This window comes from Acyrthosiphon pisum, chromosome A1 (genome assembly GCF_005508785.2).
Source record: "Acyrthosiphon pisum isolate AL4f chromosome A1, pea_aphid_22Mar2018_4r6ur, whole genome shotgun sequence".
Classification (NCBI taxonomy): domain Eukaryota; kingdom Metazoa; phylum Arthropoda; class Insecta; order Hemiptera; family Aphididae; genus Acyrthosiphon; species Acyrthosiphon pisum.
The window spans coordinates 11,690,677-11,713,614 of record NC_042494.1 but is presented as its reverse complement, the minus strand read 5'-3'; the positions used below and the strand labels follow the sequence as shown (position 1 = coordinate 11,713,614).

The 22,938-nt window shown below is 27.2% G+C and overlaps 1 protein-coding gene across 1 annotated transcript; it reads right to left on the bottom strand.

Annotated features, from left to right (window-relative positions):
• Window positions 1-386: 386 nt before the first annotated feature.
• LOC100165078 (KH domain-containing, RNA-binding, signal transduction-associated protein 2-like) lies at window positions 387-22,938 on the bottom strand. Its single transcript, XM_008183854.3, has 8 exons — window positions 22,858-22,938; window positions 21,546-21,711; window positions 20,277-20,389; window positions 16,305-16,421; window positions 8,465-8,611; window positions 3,249-3,474; window positions 2,003-2,195; window positions 387-1,722 (listed from the first exon to the last, which is right to left on the bottom strand). Exons 2-8 carry the CDS (start codon window positions 21,631-21,633, stop codon window positions 1,650-1,652), a joined length of 957 nt encoding a protein of 318 aa, XP_008182076.1. The 5' UTR covers window positions 21,634-21,711; window positions 22,858-22,938; the 3' UTR covers window positions 387-1,649.

The following is a 22,938-nucleotide window of genomic DNA, read 5'->3' as shown; positions in this document are numbered from 1 at the left end:
TATTAGCTATTAATTCAGCAGGTCTGTGAATTTAATTCACTTAAAAACTGTTGAAAATGCAAAAATATGCAAAATAAATTTTAGTACATGCCTTATATACTTACTGTAGTATAATGCAAAAACAAAATTGGTCTGAAATTATTAATTCCTCTCTAACAAAGTAACAAAATGAAACACGCGAATGCATTAAGTTCACAGCCCCGGTCTTATTTTATTATATTATAATATTATGTGTATACTTACTTCATATTCAATTTTATTCCAAATTATTAGATAAAGTTTACATTTATATTAAATTAAATATTTAATAATGCGTTGTTGTTAATATTGTTATCATAGTATATATGAATTCTTATACAGATGGTAAAAAAATAATATTTCATAACTTATGTTTAAAATAATTTATAATACATAGGTACATGCATACATAATATAATATGTATATGTACATGCCTATATATATATATTAAAATGTATATGGTATAAACAATATATACATGTACACTTATTCTATTTATATAGGCACATATTTGTAATATTATAATTTTTAACGGAACAAACCTTGGTGCCTTCGGTACCTACTACCTATGTATTTAATAATAGTACCTATTTAAGAAGATATATCACTGGATTATAATATGAATTTTTTTTTATCATTCTGTTAATTTGTATATAGCGATTTTACTATAGTCTATACAATGTTGTATATAGATGACTAGAATGTCGCATTAAACGTTATTTTAAATAGTCCACACTTTACTAAAATTATCTTATCTCATTAGTTATCATACTTATTAATTATTATAGACTTACAAAATATTAGCTAAAATGTACACGTAAATATCAATAGTAAAGATTAACTTAGTTAATACATATTTATTGTTTATATACTATGTACTTAATTAAATTCTAGCATGATATATTATAATATTACAATAATACATTAATATCTAACTATGTCAACAATAAATAATAACAATATATCCAACTTAAAAGATAAAATAAAATATATACCTACGCAGAATAAAATATACATAAAATAATCAGGTATAGACATTAACTATATGTTAATAACAAAAAACTGCAGAAAGTTTAATTAAATAACCAATTAAAAATAAATAAACTAACATGAATTAATGTGAATTTGTGTGCATTTATAATTATATTAAATTACATTGGTTACCCGGTTTATTATCACATAGAATATTGAGTATTTACTGTGATATTATCAAGGAAAAAACCGTGGTTTTATATCTTAATTATTTAATCATTTAATTTATATGATTGACTTTATAATGTTTTTATTATTTTATTAGGATAGATCATAAGATATTATAATATGTGTACAAGTTGTAAATTTATAATACTATTAAAATATATATATTATTATTATTATTATTATATTGTATTGAGCAATTTTTTCTAATCATCATAATGATTAATTAAGTTTTAAAATAGTCTTAAACCATGTATAAACTAAAATAAAACTGATTTGTTTTTTAAAATAAAATATTAATTAATTATTTAGATTGCATAATATGATGATTAAAAAATACATTGACCCATACTTTCATGCGTTGTGACTACAGAGAAATTTGATTGGATAGTCTATGGATGATGTGAATAGTAGGTACTATATTATATTATATTTAGTTCAAAAGTAGATTGGTTGTGGGGATAAAGGGCTTTTCTCTGTATGTGGATACATCTGTCTGAACAAGTCTGCAATAAAAAAAAAAAAGAAAAAAAAAAGAAAACATATGGATAAAAAAAAGTTTGGGCATAATGATGTTTAATATATTATAATATTATATAGGTACTGGGTTGGTACTTCATTTGTAAATTTATATTGCCAACACCAAACATTATGTTGGGATAAAAATAAATAAACAAAATGGTATTGTGACTTTTACGTCGGAAAATGTATGATCTTTCGTGTGAACATTTTTAATTTTCTTTAAAAAGAGTAAATTAAAATGTAAGTACCCAGTGTAAAACTTACCCATTAAAATGTGGTGAAAATGTGACCATGTCTTTGACGTGTACTTGCGCAGTTCTAGCTCTAGCCAGAATTGCCATTACTGTTCTCTTTGATGGAGTCATTGATACTTTGGCACATTCTCCAGACAGCAGAGGCCGTTTCCTTCCTGGAGTTTCCGTTAACCCGTTTGAATTGTTTGGAGCCACGTGTTTTTCTACATCCAGGAGATAAATGTATACTGACTATTGATTTGTGACTATTGTATTATTATTTTAAATATAACAATAAGAACAAAAGGTCAAACTATTACTTCCGAAAAGATAAATCGTTAAAATATAAAATTTGTGTTCTTTATTTTTTCTTGTCCGTATTTAATTTAATTTTATAGTAAAAACAATAATTTTAGGGCGTAATATACACTACGTAAGCGTATAAAACAGCGCAGCTAAAACTTTTAAAATAACAAAGTTAATTATAATTTTTAATTAAATGTATTTATTTTCAATAGTTTTTTAATTACAGTATGATGTGTACAATATATTATAATTTATAAGTTATAAGTACTTATAGCTATTAAAAATAGGTACCTATACTTGTTCAAAATTCAAGGTTAAAAAATGCTAAAATATTTTAATCAACCAATACACTAAATATTAAGGTGAATTATGTAAAATGTATTTCAAAATGTGAGACGCGCTTTCGGCTTTTGTTAGACCTCAGACGGCTTAATACGGAAAACCACTTTTTGCTCAATGTTTGAAGTCCCACTTATTATTAAGTTGGGTAAACAGTGAGCCCCAATAAATCTGTCTAAACACGGCGCGTTAAGCTATACAAATGTTATAATACACTGTACACATATAATAGGTGACACAAGAAATACTATTCGTGTAAACTTTCGTCATTATAACCAATCGATTTTAGACAAACTATTCAAATAGGTAGGTCTACACAGCTGCAGTAGGTATATGCGTGGCAAACGTAATCATAGGACGAGAATGAGAGGGTGTTGAAAACGGAATCTTTGCACAACTAGTAAAATGTGATGAATGCGGAGGAGTTCAAGCAACGTTCACAAGTCACGACTAATACTAGTCAATCGTCGTAACCTTTGAGTTACCTACATAAAATGTATGTATAGAATTGAAGGTAAACTGCAGCTATACTATTCATATACCTAATATATATATTATATATATTATATTATTTAATGCAAAACACCAGACGACCCGATATCGTGTGTCTACGTGCCTAAATTATATCGTACCTGATCCGTTGATGATTGTTTGATTGGTGTTGACGTTGCTGTGTTTGGTGTGCACCGGCGAACACTCTCCGGCTGAATGAACGGCGCTGTAATTTTGGCGATTATCGTCCACGGAATGAGACGAAGATCCGCTCTCGCCGGTTTCCGAATCGGTCGCGTCCCCCGATCCCTTCTGCAATATTTGCATTTCCCACATTTGCTCTTGTCGTATTTCGTCGTTGTAATCCTGTAATCGGATGAGCGGTATGTTCAGCAGTAACAAATCCAAATTTAATAATATCCGTAAACCATAAATCTCAGCGCAGACGGAAGTATTAATTAACAATTTACGAATGAGTTATTTAAGTTTTAAAACTCCCTCTCGTCGCACCACCCAGCAGTAATATAGTATACATATACAATACACTTTAAAATTTAAATGATTATGTAGAACATTCGTTGAACAAATAATGACGAATAAAATGTCTTTTTGAGTTGTTAACAGTCGAGATGGTATAACGGCAAGTCAATGGAAGGGTAAGCGTAATTAAAAATGAAATGGTTTTTTAAACAACAAATGCTACGTTTATAAAATGATCCTATGGTCTGGATTTTTTTCTTTCTCTTGTATTTAAGCGGTGAACTATCTTAAACGAGTCGACTGGAATATATTTTTGTAACCCAGTCCAACTCAATCGTATTCAAATAAAAAAAATAGTAACGCTTGTATAAAAATCTCAGTTACCCTATAATTCACACCACATTTTATTTAACATTGTAAAATAAATATACCTACCTATTACCTATACGTATATAGTATATATATAATACATATTCTTATTACATTTAAGATGAACTACTTTTAATATTTAATGTTATAATGTCTTAAGATTTATAATTAGGTACCTATAATAATATAGTACCTATATATTATTATAAGTAATAATACATGTATAGGTAGTATAGGAGTACCTGACAGTTGACACCAGTATAGGTACAATATATCGCATACTATGCAAATATTCAATTAAATACATATATTTAGGTATGCAATAGTTTTAAGCCCCCAAAGAATTAATGTGTTGATTTACATTGGTTTCCTTAAATGGCTTAAACGTTCGTATATAGTATGGTATCAACTACTTAATTATATATTAAAATAAAGGTACCTATATGCAAATTGTACATAAACTAACTCTGAGAATACACTGAGAATATCTTGAACATCTTAACAACTGTTAAATAATGGTTTAGTATATTAGCTGTATCTAATTACTATAACTACTAAGCAAGTAAAATATACCTATACCATGTGACATGTTACGGTAAAAGTGAATAGTAATTCGGTCATTGTGCGTAATGTTCGTCATACGTATTCGGGCAAAGGTGAATCTGTTTTGGTTACATATTACCATATTGCTAACCATATTGTTCCGTGATATTACCCGGGCATTGTGTATAGTGCCCAATTGTTAGTGGTCAATAAACATTTTTAGTATTTAGTACCTAATGCTTACAGAAAAATAAGTACCTTGACGTACGAGTCTATGGCCAAGTATACACTATACAGTATACATGTAGAATTTTTCAGCAGTATACGTACTTGTATAGACGATACCAAATGATTATCGATTACATTCACTCAGGCTGGTATCCAGCTACTGACTGTTTTTAAACAGCTATACTGTGTTTGATTAGGTCTTTGAACTATATAAATTATAGAATTTTAGATCAGTTGAAATTACACGATTCAACGAATCAGCCGTATTTTTCATTTTGAATTTTGTTAAAATAATTATTTTACATAGGTAATATTTAAAGCGATTGATTTTACATTGAACGAAAAATGTTGTATTGTTTTGAATGAAATAATTCAAATAGTGTATGTTTCAGTGTACTAAAATGCTACGAAATATTACACGAAGTCAAACGGTTAAAAATTGGAACAAAGTTAAAACCAAATAATTATAAATCATTGGATCGCTATGGTATAGCTATGGTATAAAAAATTGCTTACCTACGTCCGTATGCATAGTCAATTTATGTGACACCAGACACATACATTGACTATAGGTACATGAGGTGGACATTAGTAATTTAAAAAAATTAATTGTGCCAGTAACTGAACCAAATACAATTAAATATTATGTTTATGACGAAGATTTATACAAAATAATTTATGACGTGAATTTAAAAATTAGCTACGGAGGTAGAAACCCCATAACATGAACTGAACGCAAAATATAATAACACTAGGTGATCCCGCGCACAACGTTGCTCGTAAAAAATGACAACTCTTAAAAATGTATGATTGTTCAACTCCTTTTGGATGTAACGCCGGATCGCGGACTAAGTGAAACTCAGCCATCTTGGTAGGCAATGTGCGAAAATTCGATTTGACGCATGCTTGCATCTGATCTGCCCGATTAACTAATGACAATCAATAATAAATAAATACTATTTCTACTAATTATTTCTCCTATAACCTGCAATAGCAACCATTTTTAAGCAAACATTTCCATCGTAAATCTCAAAATCACTGTTATAGCACCTCCCCGGCTTGGACCTACCGGGTTTAATTGTGAATCTAAATCTTCCCGGGAATTACTCATCAAAATCGGTCCAGCTGTTTGGGAATGCATAAAGAACACACATACACACACTGACTGACAAACATTAATTTTGATGTAGGTATATAGATTAACAGGTATAGGGAATAAATGTTTAATGATATATATTTAAATCTATGTGAATTATATCAGAGAAAAGGTAAGACTGTGAAAAAAGGGTTAATCATTAAACCAATGATAACTTCTTCAGAAATGAGTTGTCAAATAGATTTTATTGATTGAATTGATATTTTAATTTTCGGTTTGTTTTAGTTTATCAAGATCACTTAACAATGTATGTTTTACTCAAGTCACTAAAAAAAAAATGTGCGAAGAAATTACCAATACATTATATTACTTGATATTTTTACTACATTTGAAGCTCCAAATGGTGTATCTTTCAGAGGTCAGAGTAGTCATGGTAGAGTATTTGTTAATAAGATTATCGAAGAGTTGTGTAGTATATGAGATGAACTGAAAATCGTACATAGAAAGCCACAATATTCACAAAATCAGGATTCTGTAAAATAGGGTAACCAGGATGAAGAAAATATGCTTACTACAAAATAGGACTGACATTTACTTCTCTACCATAAAGTATTATACATGAGCTTAAATCCAATGAAAATTTAGAAACCACGCTGAAAACATTTTGATAAACAATACAAACAAATATCTGTTGATATAATGTGTGAAGAAAATATCAATAACAACGAAAAGCCAACCTGTTAAACAATCAAGACAGGAGACTAATATCTAAAAGAATAAGTGAATCCTTACTTAATTTGAAAGTCCAAGCTTCAACATGAAAAATAATTCAAAAAATTGACTTTGAAAAGGAAAAATTGACGAAAGTGTCAAAATTAGAATACCGGATTGAGGCAACAATGTGAGATAAATAGTTTTCAGTACTATTTAAGGACTAAGGAGTGTCCTGTGGAAATACAATAAACTTCTGTTTTTCAAATAAGAACTATACTTTTTTACTGTAAATTACTTAGCGGATTTGTCTCAAAATGTTGACGTGCCTATCAAAATAAAATTTGAATGAGTTGTTTCTGATCCGATTTTTGTCCGTATGCATAGTAATTTTATGTGACACCAACATTTGTGTACTAAGGATTATACGTTTATTGCTGTTTATTTTCTCTCTCTGGCCCACGTATAACATAGACATTTACGTTTACATTTACATTCACAATTACATCACACATTTACACAGAATCATTTATTTTTTATTTTTGAGTTATCTTAGAGTAAAATCACCCATTAAAAAAACGATAAAGAATAATATTCTTGAGGTTATGACATATTGATTTATCTAAATATTGATTCAAAACAATTTAAACATAATTTAAATTTACAGTTTTTTTATTTTTATTTTAAAAGTCGAATATATATTCAAATAATAATAAAATATAAAACCAATAAGTCATACCCTCGAAAATATTATCCTCTATATTTTTTGTAATATAGGTGATTTTATTCTAAGATTAAAAACTAAAAGACAAACTTATGATTTTAGTAAACCAAAGATCAACTTAGATCATAAAAATGATTTCAGGAGAAAATATTGTATCTACGTTGCGTGTGAGTCTGAGAGAAAAAACAAATAATGCCTATACTTCCTCTCAAGCTCAAAAAATAGCTCAAAAAGAGTAAAATTATTATGTTGTACAAAAAATACTAATATAAACATTCATTGAAAATGTCTTGTACTAGTGGTTATTTTTTTTAGAGTTACGAGTACACTTAAACCAAAATCGATTTTGTCAAAAACTGACTTTGCGTAAAAATTCCCGTTTTTCCTTAATTTTCGTTTTTACCCGTCATTTTTACAAACTACTGGGAATTTACTCAAGAATTCAACTCAGGGATTCACTTTTCCACCAGAAGAGAGTTGAAAATCGAAGCATTAAGTCGACTACTTATCGTGTACACAGACACACAAAAAATTAAAAAATACATGTCATTGTAAAATCAAAACATTCATCACTCCGTTCGGAATCTAAAATGGTGGTGCGAGCATGCTTGGTGAACAACCCAGCTGAATAACTATTTCATTTTTTTAACATTCATGTTAGGTACCTACATAAAATAAATAATATTGTACATTATTAATTGTAAACACAAACTGTTTTATACATTTTTCATTACAATTGCCCACTGTGCTTTGGATATTCTGCACAATGACCGAGCAAAGAGTATATAGTTTTCTCCATTTTCCATTGAAATTGGGCATTGTATACATTGCTCAGGCATTGTACTAAAACGTCCGATTATAGGTACCTACACTTTGACCGTTATATATATAAATATAAACATATTATATAAATTAAGCTTAACGTGATCAAAAACTTTAATATTGTAATTTTATACAGATTGAAGTTTAATCAGAACTAACTATAACGTATTCCTGATTGTGGCTTTTATTTAAAATACTGGGAGGATAATTATAAATATTAATTTATAAATTATAATATCACCACATATCTCCACCAATTAATTAAATTTGATGCACAAGATTTCATGAATTTTATATTTGATTGATAAGGTCATTCATAATGGTATATAATATTTAAATTAAATTTACAATTTATATATAAAAATATATTTTTTAAAACTTACCGGTACTAAAAATCTTCGGACTTCAGTTAACGCATATGCAATACGGGCATGTGCTTCTGCTGGAGGAGCAAAGGCTGTTATTTCAACATGAAGGTCATCTTTGAGATGAGAAAATTTCGGATCTCCCGAATTCCTTAACTTTTCTTCCTTAAAACGAAATATAGGTGTAAACTATATTAATTAAATACTATTTACATTAAATAAAAACAATTAAGTTTTATACAACGTCAAGTTATAGGTTGTTATAGTATTTACCTATTAATTACAATGTAATGTAATAATATACATTAAACACAATTTATAAATTCAGTTGATTGAATACATTTTGAAATTGTATACATATCGTATTTGGTATTGTCGTGATTGGCCAAGTTACTCATACACAGGAACTCGTCGAATAAGAAACTACTCCACTCGTCTCCTAACCACATAAACTTTAAATCCTACTTTGACTATTTAAATAAACTTAAAGGAAATTAATAAATCAACTCCAAAATTACCTACATGTTTAAATAAATCAAGAATTTCATATTTTTAAGGAACATATGAAAACCAAAATTGAACAATTTATAAATACAAATATAATATACAGACAGAAACATAGTGAAATGACTCCTTGTCAATATAGGTATATTCTATATGAAATTTTTGAATTTTATAAAATGTGTTATTAATAATCGATTTTAATTTTAGTTCATTAAAAAGTAAAAAAAAAATTAGTTAATTTTGTTTGTAATAAAAATACATTTAAAATATGTGTATAATGAACAACAGTAAAACAAAAGTAAAAATATTTTCACGATAAAGGATTAGAAACTATTTTATTATATTTATAATAGTTATGAGTTATTGCATATATTTTCCAACGATAATATAGGTATAAAGAAAATAAAACTTTTAGTACAAAACAAATTGTTCTAAAAGATAATCACGATGATATTCAGGAAATATTGTTGAAAATTATAACTTCTGATGGAAATAGTGAAGGAATCTATACTACATAATATTATATAATATTATATACAAGACTGTATAATAGTAAGTTTTAAGTCCTACATCAAAAGCCTCCTATTTCCTTACACGAATAAACTTTTATGTATCTACCATTACTTTTTCGTAGTTATATTGTTCATGATATTTAAACTTATTATAAAGTCACTTTTACACTTAAGTCTTTATAGTTATATCATGCTTGTTAAACTTCTATAGTTCATTTTGAATAGTGTGATAGAAACAACATATCATTGTATTAGGTATGCATAATTTTAGTATACTAACTAGCATATTGCAATATTGATTATAATATTATAAATAATAGAATTAGGTAGTTATCTACCAAACATTTTTTTTTGTATCTGAGACGTGCTATTAATAATAATAACATAAATAATATACAAGTACACAAAAAAAGATACTCTAATAATATATTATTAAACATTTAAGATAATATTTTAATGTTTATGCTTTATTTACCCTGACTACACGATTATAGGTAGGTACAGTCGTGAACACCTAGAAACTATACCTATCGATTTTCTATATAATATATTATATAATATAATTTAATTTATCGTATACATGTATAAATATATAATTTTAATATTCGGTATTTGTGTAATCAAGCCATATTCAGGATATAGTGAGAAGGCATGCAGGCCGCAGGGTTAGAGGCAATACCCAAGGGGCAAACATTTTACGATTCATTTTGATATTAAAATATTATTACTAACAGCACTATAACAATATTTGCAATTTATTTTAATTTATTCGTCACTTTGAAACCAAGTAATTAATGATTAGGTACTCAATTTTATTCAAATTGTTGCTCTATCAAAACGTTGAACTACCCAAATTTTATTTTAAATGTATGTACATGAACCGAATTTTATGTATATTTGATATTTCCATACCCATACCTACGTAGTGTAATGGAAATTCTGTTTTAGAGAATCCTGATTATTTTAATGATGTTTTTACTCTGCATTTTATGATAAATTCTAGTAACTAGAGCATTATTAAAGTTTTTACAAAATCATTTATAATTTATTTTTGAAGCAACCGTAAATGTATAGTCAAAAACCAGCATATTGGTAGAGGTACAAAGTGGTCTGTAAAACGTGTAAAATATTTTCAATACTCGTCGCCCATCGTTTTCATCTTTACAAACAATAATTTATTAACATACTTATATTTTAGTGTTTTATGGGAAAAAAACTTCACTAATATTCAACATGCTTCCGTTATATAATTTTTTTAACGCATTTTTATACTGCATACTATTTTAAGACTTTTGAGGCATTAAATTCTCAGTTTTATAATAATTATTAATTAATTAGTTTTTGTTGATAATAATAGTAACTTATAGTTGTCAAAAATATTTATTAATAAACATATTGTAACACCTGTCACCTGTGCCATTTTGAAACCACTTTTTAGTTTTATAGGTACTTACTTGTAATAATTTTTCCCAGTAGCTGTCGCCTGACAATAATAATATATTATATATTATATACGAATACGGTATTATCTTGCATTTCTTTATAAGTAAGATAAGTGAATCACTTGGGAGGGGGCTTTATATTTGAAACTTTGAAAGCAATGATAAATCAATGCATTCGAAAAACATATTTGTTCGAGGCTATACGTTTACCTAAAAATGATCAAAATTTTGGAGTATTCTCTGAGAATTTAAAAAAAAAGACCTCTATTGGCTCTTTCAACAACAATCTATGTTCAATTTTCTGACGTTTGAAGCAAATATATATTATCATATCCAAAAAGATATGGTTACACAAAAAATAAAAATTAATTTTAATAAAATAAAAAATACCATTACATTGTCTAGGTATATAATTACGGTGATTATAATACTACGTTATATATTATAAAAACTAATATACTCGCTTGTATTAGAATCTCCAAAATTTTTAATGGATATTTTTTTTTACAATTGCCGTATTAGTTTTATTACATTATATTTTATTCATAGACGTATGATTTATATACTAGAGATACATATGTATTTTAAACTAATTGCTTAAAAGATAATTTTGGTTATATCCTTTTATTTTTTTTATATATATAGTAGGCATGAGGGGGTAAGTAGGAACCTACGCTAGCGATTAGCAAGCCAGCCAGAAGGGCACATTTGCACAGTGTAACGCTTAGGTACTCTAAATACGATTGTTTATCATAATAAAATTGTTATTTATAACGTTTAAGGTATAAAACGTAAATTAATAATGCATTTGTATATTTATAATAATTATGTAATAAAATATAAATTACCAAACATTAAAAAATCAAATCTGACTATTTGATACGTCACACATAGTTTAAAATGCTAACACGCTATTTATTATATGATTTATAATTGCAATATATGAATATTTTATGTTAATTATTAAAGATATGTATAATGTATGTATATGTCATATTTTAAATTCTATTCATATTATGTATAAATGTGTAATAAATCCACCTATTATGAAATTATAAAAGAAACATACCATCAATAATGTCCACTGTTTGTCAACAACAGACGTGTACATACGCTTATTAAAATATTATCAATAAAAAACGTTAAGTCCTATGTAAAGCGTATAAATTCCGATACGAGTTTTGATTAAAATGTATAACACAAGTACACAACATACCTATCGTGTACCAGTTAATACCCATACCTATTGCTATGCTAATATTCATATTTGGTGAACATTTTAAGAATCTGTTTTGGAAATACAACAAAATATCAAAAATTGATCAATAATTTACAACTAAATATCAAATACCTATCGTAAAAATTATTAGTTCTCAAAAGCTCTTAAAAAAATGAATATTCTGTTTAAATAATTTTTTTTTTTTGTATAGCTATAAAATTAAGTGAAATCTAATATTAACATTTTTAATCTTAGCTATGAAAAGAAAAAGTTTTATGAATTTCTAACTGAAAATTAAATTAAAAATTGTTTGAAAATATTACCATGTATGGAAAAGGGCCATTTTAACATTTGGTGAAAATTTCGAGTATCTATTAATATAATGCGTTTTTTAATTACAATAAAATATAAAAAATTGAAAGATGAAAATTCGTTAATTTACTGATGCAAATCCAATATTATAAATATTTTAAATAAAAATGGTCATACACATTAATATTACTTTCTAGTAAACTTTATGTTTTGTTTAAGGTAGAAAAGTTTGTGGAAAATCCGCTTCTATCTAAATGTCTAATTTTAGCTATGAAAGGAAAAACATTTATGAATTCTAACTGAAAAATAGTTTGAACATTTTCGAAATTTTGATGAATTTTGTCAACATTTGAACTTTAAGTGCATATAAAAATAATCATGCCTATGTATCTTTAATGTTTTTGAAATTACAAAATGAAACTTATAAGTAACCTTGTAAACATTTTCCAAGCTTTTTTATTACGTGAAAAAGGTTTTATCGAGATTAATTTAAAAAAAATTTACTAATTTCTAGAAATGTCTGATGAGACTATAAGTAGCTCAAAAAGGATAAAAATATTTCAAAATTGTAACCTTTTTTTGTTGAAAATTCCAATATAAATATTTGTTAAAAACGTCTAAGGTTATTATTTTTTAAAATACACTAATCTTGACGCTTTCAAAAAACTACTTGGAATTTTCAATTTTGATTTCTGACTTCCCAAAAGTACCAACTAGATTCACTTTTCTATCAAAAAAGATGCTAATCTCAAAAATCGGAGAACTTTTATCATCCAAAATGTTGTTGACAGACAAAATTGAAAATAAAAAACACAATATCATTGTAAAATCTATACATTCATCGCTCCGCTCAGAATCTAAAAATGATGATGATTTGGTATATTATTATTTTCAATTTTGTAATTTACTAAATTGATATTGTTAAGAATGTGATCACTGTTTATCCTTATAATTTATTATATTTTAAACTGTAATCGCACATTACATCCAGCGCCGCAGTCGTGGCGCATGCTAAGAAAAAAAAAATATAGCGGCAACACGACAGTGGTTATTATCTCGAAGCAGGAGTTTCCCAGTGTACATTTTGGTGTTTTTTTAACCAGACCCAACTAATTATCTACAGAATCAATTTATACCCAAAATATTAAAAAAAAAATCAAAAAAATTGTGCAGATGTTCCTTTTGCAAAAATCATCGAAATCGTACGGTTAGAAGTCGAGTTATTAAAGGAAATGGGCAAACTTTTTAATGAGAAATTATAATGAAATCTGGAATCACGGCAGCCGCATCTCGCGTTGACGTGCCGACCGGTTCCCCCTCTCCATTACGTGTACGCGACGCATTTCATTATTGCTTTTTCACGATTTCACGTATTTATTATTTGTTTCATTTCGTTATCGACTATCGCTTCATTAAATCACCTCATACCTTAAATTTGTCATATTTTATTTAATGTAATTTGTTAAATTGTAATATTATACTATTACTAATATTAGTGTATATTAGTGTGTTATTACTGTGTTCGCACCTCGCGTACAATAATATATTGGTAATAATTAATTATAAACATGACAAAAAAAGTGTATAGGTACAAACAAAAAATAAAAAATAAAGAAAAGTACCTATTGAATGAAAAAAGAAATTAGTGATAAAATAAATTTTTCAAAAAACCGTTGTCTCATCAATTTTCTAAAAAATTGTTGACATAAGAACAAAAACACTTCGTCGAACTCAGTGTAAAAAACGACTACGTAAAAAAAAAACAGATCTTTAAAGACTATAAAGAAGTGATATCATAAATAAATGCTAAGTAAATTGAATTAAAGTACACTTATTTTGTTTCAATAATTTATTTACTTGGAGAAAAATTATATCTAACGACCCGGTAGGGTCGCGCTAAGTATATAAAAAGAAAAGTGCGCATTAAAATACACATATAGGCAAAATACATGCGAAAACTGTAGGACCATAATTACAGGAAGAAACACGATTCATGAAAAAATTTTCTTGAAAAGCATAGAAAATGTTCAGTTAAATATTGAAGTTTGAAAATACAATAATCTAATTGGAAATTTTACGTAGAAGTGCATGGGTATAGTTTCAAATAATTTTGAACGAAGTAAACAGAGACACAGAGTTCTACCAATTTAACTAGAAATGATTGTAGCGTATTTTCAACATTTTATTAGATATAGTATCCCCCGCAGCCCGCATTACAATGCCACTATCTGAGACATATGGCAACCAATAAACAAAAAAAAAATAATAATGATAATAATACTAATTTCTACTATTAGGTACTATTATAATCTGCAAAAAATAGAAAAAAAGATCATTGTAAAACCAATATAATACTCCCGAAATAAAAAGGTATCGACAAAAATGAGTGATATCCTAACAAAAACAAACCACCATACTCCATAGTCTATGTAATAAATAACGCAAAGTAATAAAAAAATGGCTTTAAAAGTTGTGATATCATTTTATAGGCATCCTTAAAACTATTGATATAATTTATGTTAAAATAATCTGCTAAAAAATTGAGCTTAGCATGATTTCATTATAATGTTTTAGGATTTTCATCAATGAATGTAAAATTAGATATATCAGCACAACTGCAGTTGATAAACGGTTTGTACACGCGCTTTTTTAAGACTTGATTTACTGTTAAAGACATAGGTAATATTATGCTGTTTCTCAACAATCATATTAACTGGAAACTGGATTTATCCTGTTTTCGATTTGCACGGCAACATACACCTATATAGGTAATGGTGCTATACCTATATAATATATATATATAGTATATTTTATATATTTTTAACAGCGTGCAAAGTAATGTGTTATAAATAAAATGTCGTTAAATAAAGGACCGAGATTATTTGTTTCGATATTATTAATTTATATACTATATTACAAATACTGAATGTGAATTTATGTACGCCCCGGAGGAATTACTGCAGTTTTCCGTATATACATAAAGTTATATTATAAGTATACTTTTACAATATCATACCTATTGGTTATTATAATAATCGACCGGCACATCGTGGGGGGGATGGAGTTCGGCGATAAAAATGGAACGGAAGAAATAGCGCAATATAGTGCCTAGGCACCTATATATGGTGGTAAATACGCGTGCGCCAATATAATATTATGTCGTATTGTATATATTATATTATGTATAAATGTTATGTATGCGAATACGTGTAGTAATTCATACGTGAAAATCCGTTTCGACACGTGCATGTGAAATCAACCGTGTATATCGTTTAACTATACGAAAAACCGTATCTGGAAAAATAGCTTTTGGTTTCGGGTTAAATATTATTGTCGCGGCGGAGAATCGTGCAGCACTCACGTACCCATACGTCGTCTTACAGCTGCAGTCATTTTCGATTCCACCACAAGACATTTGGGCTCGTATATAATATAAACCATGGTATAGGTACTGCACTACTGCACAAGACTCCGGCGGCGTATTAAAACGTGTGTCAGAAAAACGTTTTGTCCCGCCGTTGACACGCTTATATACACAGTAGTTAATATAATTTACCATCCTATTCCCTCAGGTAATCAAGCGTATTCGTCTTCCTCAACTGAACCGTACACGTGATCGGTACACACAATATTATGTATATTGTGTTTATTTGATCTATGTATGTGTTTGACGCACCCGGTTTTACGCATATTATATAGTGGTTATCCGCATGAGCTGATGATACCTCAACTATCGTGGTCTAGCTAGCACAGATTATATTATGGTAGGCATACATATAAATGTTGTATAATAATATTAATTGTCTACTCGAACAAATACCCAATAAATAATAATACTAAGGTCTAGTAGAACACAATGATATGATTACCTTGTTCCGATCACGCATTGATCCACGTCCAAGTATTGCCATTTTCGTTATGGTGTCTTCCTGTAATCTCTTCAATGAGTTGCCTTTTGGTCCTAATAGTTTTCCGACAAAATTAAACTGAAAACATAAGAAATATGTAAGATATAAAATACGTATTGACTATTGACAATTATTTGTATAAATTTCAAATTTCATTACATATTTTCATCAAAAAACCGCGTTTTAGTATCATTCGTATTTATGAATATAAACAGGTAGGTACGTATAAGAAATATACCATATTATATAACATAGGTAATATTTATTATTTATACTATAAAAATTAGTAAATAATTATTAGAATCGGTGTATCAAACTATTCCATTTTGTGATGGTTTCTGCATGTTTATCAAAAATATTATTAAAAGAAATATACATATTTGTAATAAATTACAGCTTTGATTCGATATAAACAGAAAATCTAAAATTCCAAACCTAAAACAACATAAAAAAATGTAGAAAAACAATAAATAAAAAAACATAGCATATGGTGCTCGATATTTTTCCTCTACAAGGAAAATCTATGAATCATAAATATGTTTTTGTTAATAAGTGACCATGACAACGAAAACGTTTATTTTTCAAAATCAATTAGAAAAATAAAATATCTATACCCATGTTTCAAAAAAAATTTAACATGTACCTAACGTCATGTAAACATAATATTTGTTTTAAAAACGAAACGTTTCGTTTTGTTCAATTATATAAATAGATTTTAATAACTCATAACGATATAGGTACTTTTATTTTATATAGGTATATATATGCACACAATTTTCTTAAACAATAAATTAAAATTTTTAAATTGTTTTTATTACCCAAGTACTACATACATATTATTATTATTAAAAAACATCTAAAACAATTACATTGACATTTTGACAGTTATATTGCATCATATAGAATACTAAAGTTTATATAGGTATTATTCTATAAGCTAATATATGAAAAATACACGATCTAAATATTTCATAATATTAGGATTCTGATAGGTGTGATAGTAGGTACATTTTAAATATTGGTACTTTCAACCTCCCAGTTTCCTTGCACCCTTTTTAAGTAAACTAATACAACAAATTGGATTGTGAGCTGAGTTAACATCTAATATGCCTCTTTCATAATATTAAATATTTAAATGTAAATAATTTAATAACGCTATAACAGTACATTATAATTTTATCGAAAATGTAATTAATTTAAAGTTGAAATGTACCTATATTTTATAATTTACAATTATAATGAAAATAAATATGTTTATAAGCACTTTAAATTTTATTTGAACTCAAAAGAAAAAAAGAAAAAGTGGAGAGTTTACTTCTACTGTACCTATAGTAGGATTCAAGTGTAATTCAGCATAAGGAGTAGATCATTTTAATCGAATAGTTAAATTAGAATTTAATGATAATTAAAACGAAATTATTGATTCAATAGGAACACATTTTTTAAAAATGAAAACATCTGAATAAATGTGCAAAAAAGAGCCATAATATTTTGAAATGATGTTATCTCTAGGCTCTAGCAAATGCTAATATAAATATTAAATATATGGTGAATTGCAATAAAAAAAAAAATTAATCATCTTTAGCTCATGTGCCGCTTTCTTTTCCATGGTTTTTTGTTAATTTTTTCCAATTAGAGTTCTGAGATTTTTATACTTTTGACCTCCCAAAATACTAACTAAATCAAATGTGCTTACCAGAAAGTAGAAACACTCAATGTATTTCTATGATTGAATCAAATATTTTTTTTAAACGCGAATACTGACAAAAAAAGTAAAACATAATTTATAATCAATAGATACATTTACTCGCTCCACTCAGTTATTAGTTCTTACGCTCTATTACCTACTTTCAATTCTGGGATTCTTAACGCAAAATAACATACAATTTATATAATATCCTCATCGCTATAATATGTCAATACAATATTATACCTATATACAGGGTGGTACCAAGCATGCTCGACCACATTTTTTTACTTTTGGAATTTTTAAATATATACTTAGACAATATTTTCAAATTCTTAAGATTTTTTTGTATTATTTAAGAAATATCTTGTGTTGATATAAGATGGTTTTTAAGATGAGAATCCCCCCCCCTCTTGTTAGTAGATAATTTTATTTTAAAAATCCTGAATTCAAAATTCGAACTAGTAGTTTTTCAGTTATTAAAATGTGTATATTAAGGATAATACTATAATAGTACTGACATATGTTTTAACAAAAATAAAAAGTATAGACATAATATTGGATCTAGTATTTATTATACTTAGACCATTTTTATTTACTATAGATATTATTTATTAATAGATCAACATGAATTACTACAATTTTCAAATTACCGGCTTAACGCCAGCAGAACCCTACAATTATCATCATGGACCTATTATTCTTATACACAAAGTTAAATAACTAAAAAACAACGTTTGATATTTGTTTCTAATTCGTCATCCGCTTTCAGAAAAATTTTCCGCAAAATAATTTGCTGTTTAAAAGGGGGAGGTGGTTTATTTTGAAAAACAAATGTTTGTATCTCCACGGGAGACAGAACACTCTTTAAGTAGTACAAAAATCTCAAGAATTCGAAAGTATGATTTTTAAATATGTGCCTACATTTAAATATTAAAAATTATATTTTTAATAACTGCATTTTTTAAGTAAATATAATACATTGTTATACATTTATACTTAAGATAGATTAAGTTTAAGTACCCACCTAAACATAATTTTTGTACGAAATAATATATTTTATACCTACCGTTGACATAAATATTCGCCTTGTAAGACTACCTTACTGCATAACGAGCACACACGTTATAATGAGCGTAGATCTTTTATGAATATAAAATTTGGAGGGAGGGGCTAATGTAACGCACCCGGACGCACTACACGGTGATTATCTTATGCGATATTCTGTTTACGCGCTAAGTATATAAAATATATATATTATACATTGCTGATATATGAACTGTGAAGTACTAAACTGATGTGTTTTCAAGTGAGGGGACACATATGCTATTATACTTGATTAAGTTGTCTACCAAGTACCAACTAAATCCGTGTATAATCTGCAGTTAATTATCCAAAAGTAATTTAATTTTTTTAAATAACCGTTGACACAGCAACACTGTTAAACACAATATAGTTCATCAATTAATTATAAAATGTTAACTGAAACCGTTTTAAGAAATGTGTTATGGATAAAGTATATAGTATAAAGTATAAAGTAATATACCTATTCTACTATATAATGAGTAATGTAAGTACCTATATATTATTAATTTAAAAATAATTAGTGATCATAAATAAAACGTATAATTGACAGTGTTTTTCTTTTATAATAATATAATGATATAAATATTAAATACACGTCTTTAGTGGACAATCGGGATGTCGATGAAATGCGGAAACATTAGTAAATTTCAACAATATCGGTAAGGTGCAATCATAAAATCATGTTATGCCTATGGGTTTTAGATTCATCTATTCATCTAATCATTGTATTCTAATGGATATAAATATCGTCCAATAATATGGTAATACGTATTTCACATTTAACAATGGCTGAAATATAGGTATAAAATATTACGCTGTTCCTAATGATGAGCTGCCTATTTGTCATAATACTATTGTCTATATTCGATATATAGACAAACGTTAAATATTAGGTACCTACATAAACCTAAAAAATAATGTGAATAACATAATTTAATGGTGTAGTTTCGATGTATCGACTATCGTGTAAATAATATGCATAAAATGTTAGGGTTTGAAACATCTAATTTATATTAATATCTAAAAACCGCATCAATATTGATACGTCATAATATTATAAAGTTCACGGATACAAATTATTAATTATAATCTAAAACATGTATAATAATTAATAAGTATTTCCTTCATCTAATTGTAAATGATGTATCCCTAGTGCATACCTTTGGATGGTCTCTTACAGGTACAGCTACCCTGATGGAAACTTTAATTGGTTTGTCGCGGGTTATGTCCACCATTCGACGAATACTCTCCGATTTGCCTCCGTTCCTAACTTCTAAAATCATAAGAATACTTTTTTTAAATTACTATTGTTATTATTAAACTAAAATAGACTAAGGATTTGTTACATTTGTACGGTAGAAAATGCATAACACTTTAGATACTGAGGGAACAAGGGAGTTTTTGGTACCTATACCTATTACTAAGAGATTAATTACCTAGGTATATAATAAATATATTATATTTTACATTGCTTATATAAGTAATAGAAAAGTTTTATCTATCCCTGTCAGTCAGTTGAAATGTAACAAATATAAATAGTATACTATTACTAATGTCTAATACACTAAATATTCAGAAATCAAAAAAGATCATTTTTAAGTAGGTACATATTATTATTTTTATTCAAAGTAAGCAATAAATACGCGTTTAATGAATGTGGTAATAAAAACAGTAAACTGCAGGTATTGCTCTCGTTTAAACCTGAAATCTTAAACAATTTTGGATGAACCAAATTTGAACATAATCGTTTTTCGAATTCAATGGCTTATCATCGTGTCTTTCTAATTTCAAATGATAATACAACACGCCGAGGCGAGAGAAGCAGCATAAGTTATGAGTATAGGTAACGGCTTACGAGTGCCCAACATACTCCGTTACTTTATTCTGTCCTTGTCTACTTTTTAACTGTTATTTTTATCAATTTAACATTTACACACCTAAATAATAACGAGTTAACATTTAAAAGTTTTAAATTAAATTTGTCACTTGTAGGTGCGATCAGTTTTTATCGTTCAACACCGTGCTGGCGAATACCCAAAACGTAATACTGTGCCAGGTACAGAACGTTAGTTTACGATTACGACTATCGTAAATTTGACTTTAGCACGCTAACCCGATGCTACAATAACTACTTAATGTTAGAAAAATGAGACAAAATCGTTATTTTTACTCAATACATACGATGTCTATGACACGATAATAATTGAATGCGATTACCTACCTATAGATATAATTTTTATACCATGTTTATATTATAATTTTTATAATTTGTATTTTTGTTTAGTAAGCTTTTTTTTCTGTTATTGTAAACAAATCATTAAATATTTTCATATAAATTAATATCAATAAGAAAGACAAACAAAAAAAAATACAGTTACTTAAGTTAATAGTTAAAACAAATCGTATAATTTATAATTTCATAAAATTACCTGATTGAGAACTTAATTTAAGATTTTCATTTTTATTGCCGTGGAATTGATTCTCGTCGTCAACTTCTACAATATCCATATCTGACATGATAGCGATAAATCATCCGTTTGAAATTTTATTTTACGTAAATAGTTCGGTGAATTATTTACAATAATCGCTTAAGACCTGAAATATCGAAAGCTTAAAGTTTAATTTTATAAAAAAATAAATGTTGTATCTATTACATATTATCCTTGTACTTTGTAGTATGAAAAACGAATACGTAGTGAAATTCTTTTGAAATAGTTATAGTTAAATAATAAAAGGAATATCATAATAATACATATTAAATATGTATACAAATGTAGGTACCCAGATTCCTACATGATTTTATAGTTTTATACCTGCTTTTAAAAGTTCTAAATACTAACTAACAAGTTACGCTGTGAAATTAAAAATAATTGTACGTATCCTGACGTAAATGATTCCATCATTGATTAGTCTCGCCATGTAATATTTTAAATAAACAAATTTAATAAAAATTGCATCAATGAGTTGACTGTGTCTTGATGGTACTGCGGTAGGCTATTTTCCTGTTCGAAATAATATCGGCTTTGTTTAACCATAATTTATACTCTACAGTCTACTTTAATGTATAATATTTCTAATATTATTAACACGTATTGCACGAACATCTTAAAAATATATTAGGTATAATATTATGTATGCTTTAATATGATGCTTGTATATTATAAACGAAAGTACGAAACTAAATGTATATAATATCTAGGTGAATGATAATCTGGTAGGTAATGTATCTTATATCAAGCAGGTACCTAAATTGCATGGTTATAGTATGGCAATGGAATTATTATAACGACAATATTATCATGTTATTCATGTATAATATATGGAATTAAGTGTATGTAATACCAATATTGTTACCTACGCCTACCAGTCTGTTGTAAACTAATTTTTATAGAGGAAAATTAATTAATAATTTCATACAAATTTTAATTTTTGAAAACTGCAGAATACTATGCCTGTGCATTATTTTTAACATTATTATTGTGCACAAAAATTTAAAAATCTAATTATCTAATCAACCATATAACACAAAAACTTTAAATATAAAAAATTTACTGTGTATCAATATTCAATTATATTATTAACTATCCTGTTTAAGTTAATAATATAAATATTAATTATTAATTTTATTTTATAGATTAAAAGTAGTAGTAATAAAAATAATATTACATATTTAATACGAAGCTATTATATGGTATAAGCTATAATATGAAGGTATTTTTTAAATAAGTTATACTGACTTACCAAATAATACGAAAAATAATATAATATCGTCGGGAGTATGCTTCAAGTGATATAATTCTGTTGAAATGTTAAACCTATACT

Bases quoted from the DNA above. Each gene is read 5' to 3' on its own strand.
- LOC100165078 (XM_008183854.3), bottom strand. From the start codon at position 21,633: ATGTCAGATATGGATATTGTAGAAGTTGACGACGAGAATCAATTCCAC. The intron at 16,422-20,276 runs GTATGCACTAGG...TTATGTTTTCAG, and splicing joins CTGTAAGAGACCATCCAAAG to TTTAATTTTGTCGGAAAACT. The intron at 2,196-3,248 runs GTACGATATAAT...TCCTGGATGTAG, and splicing joins AACAATCATCAACGGATCAG to AAAAACACGTGGCTCCAAAC.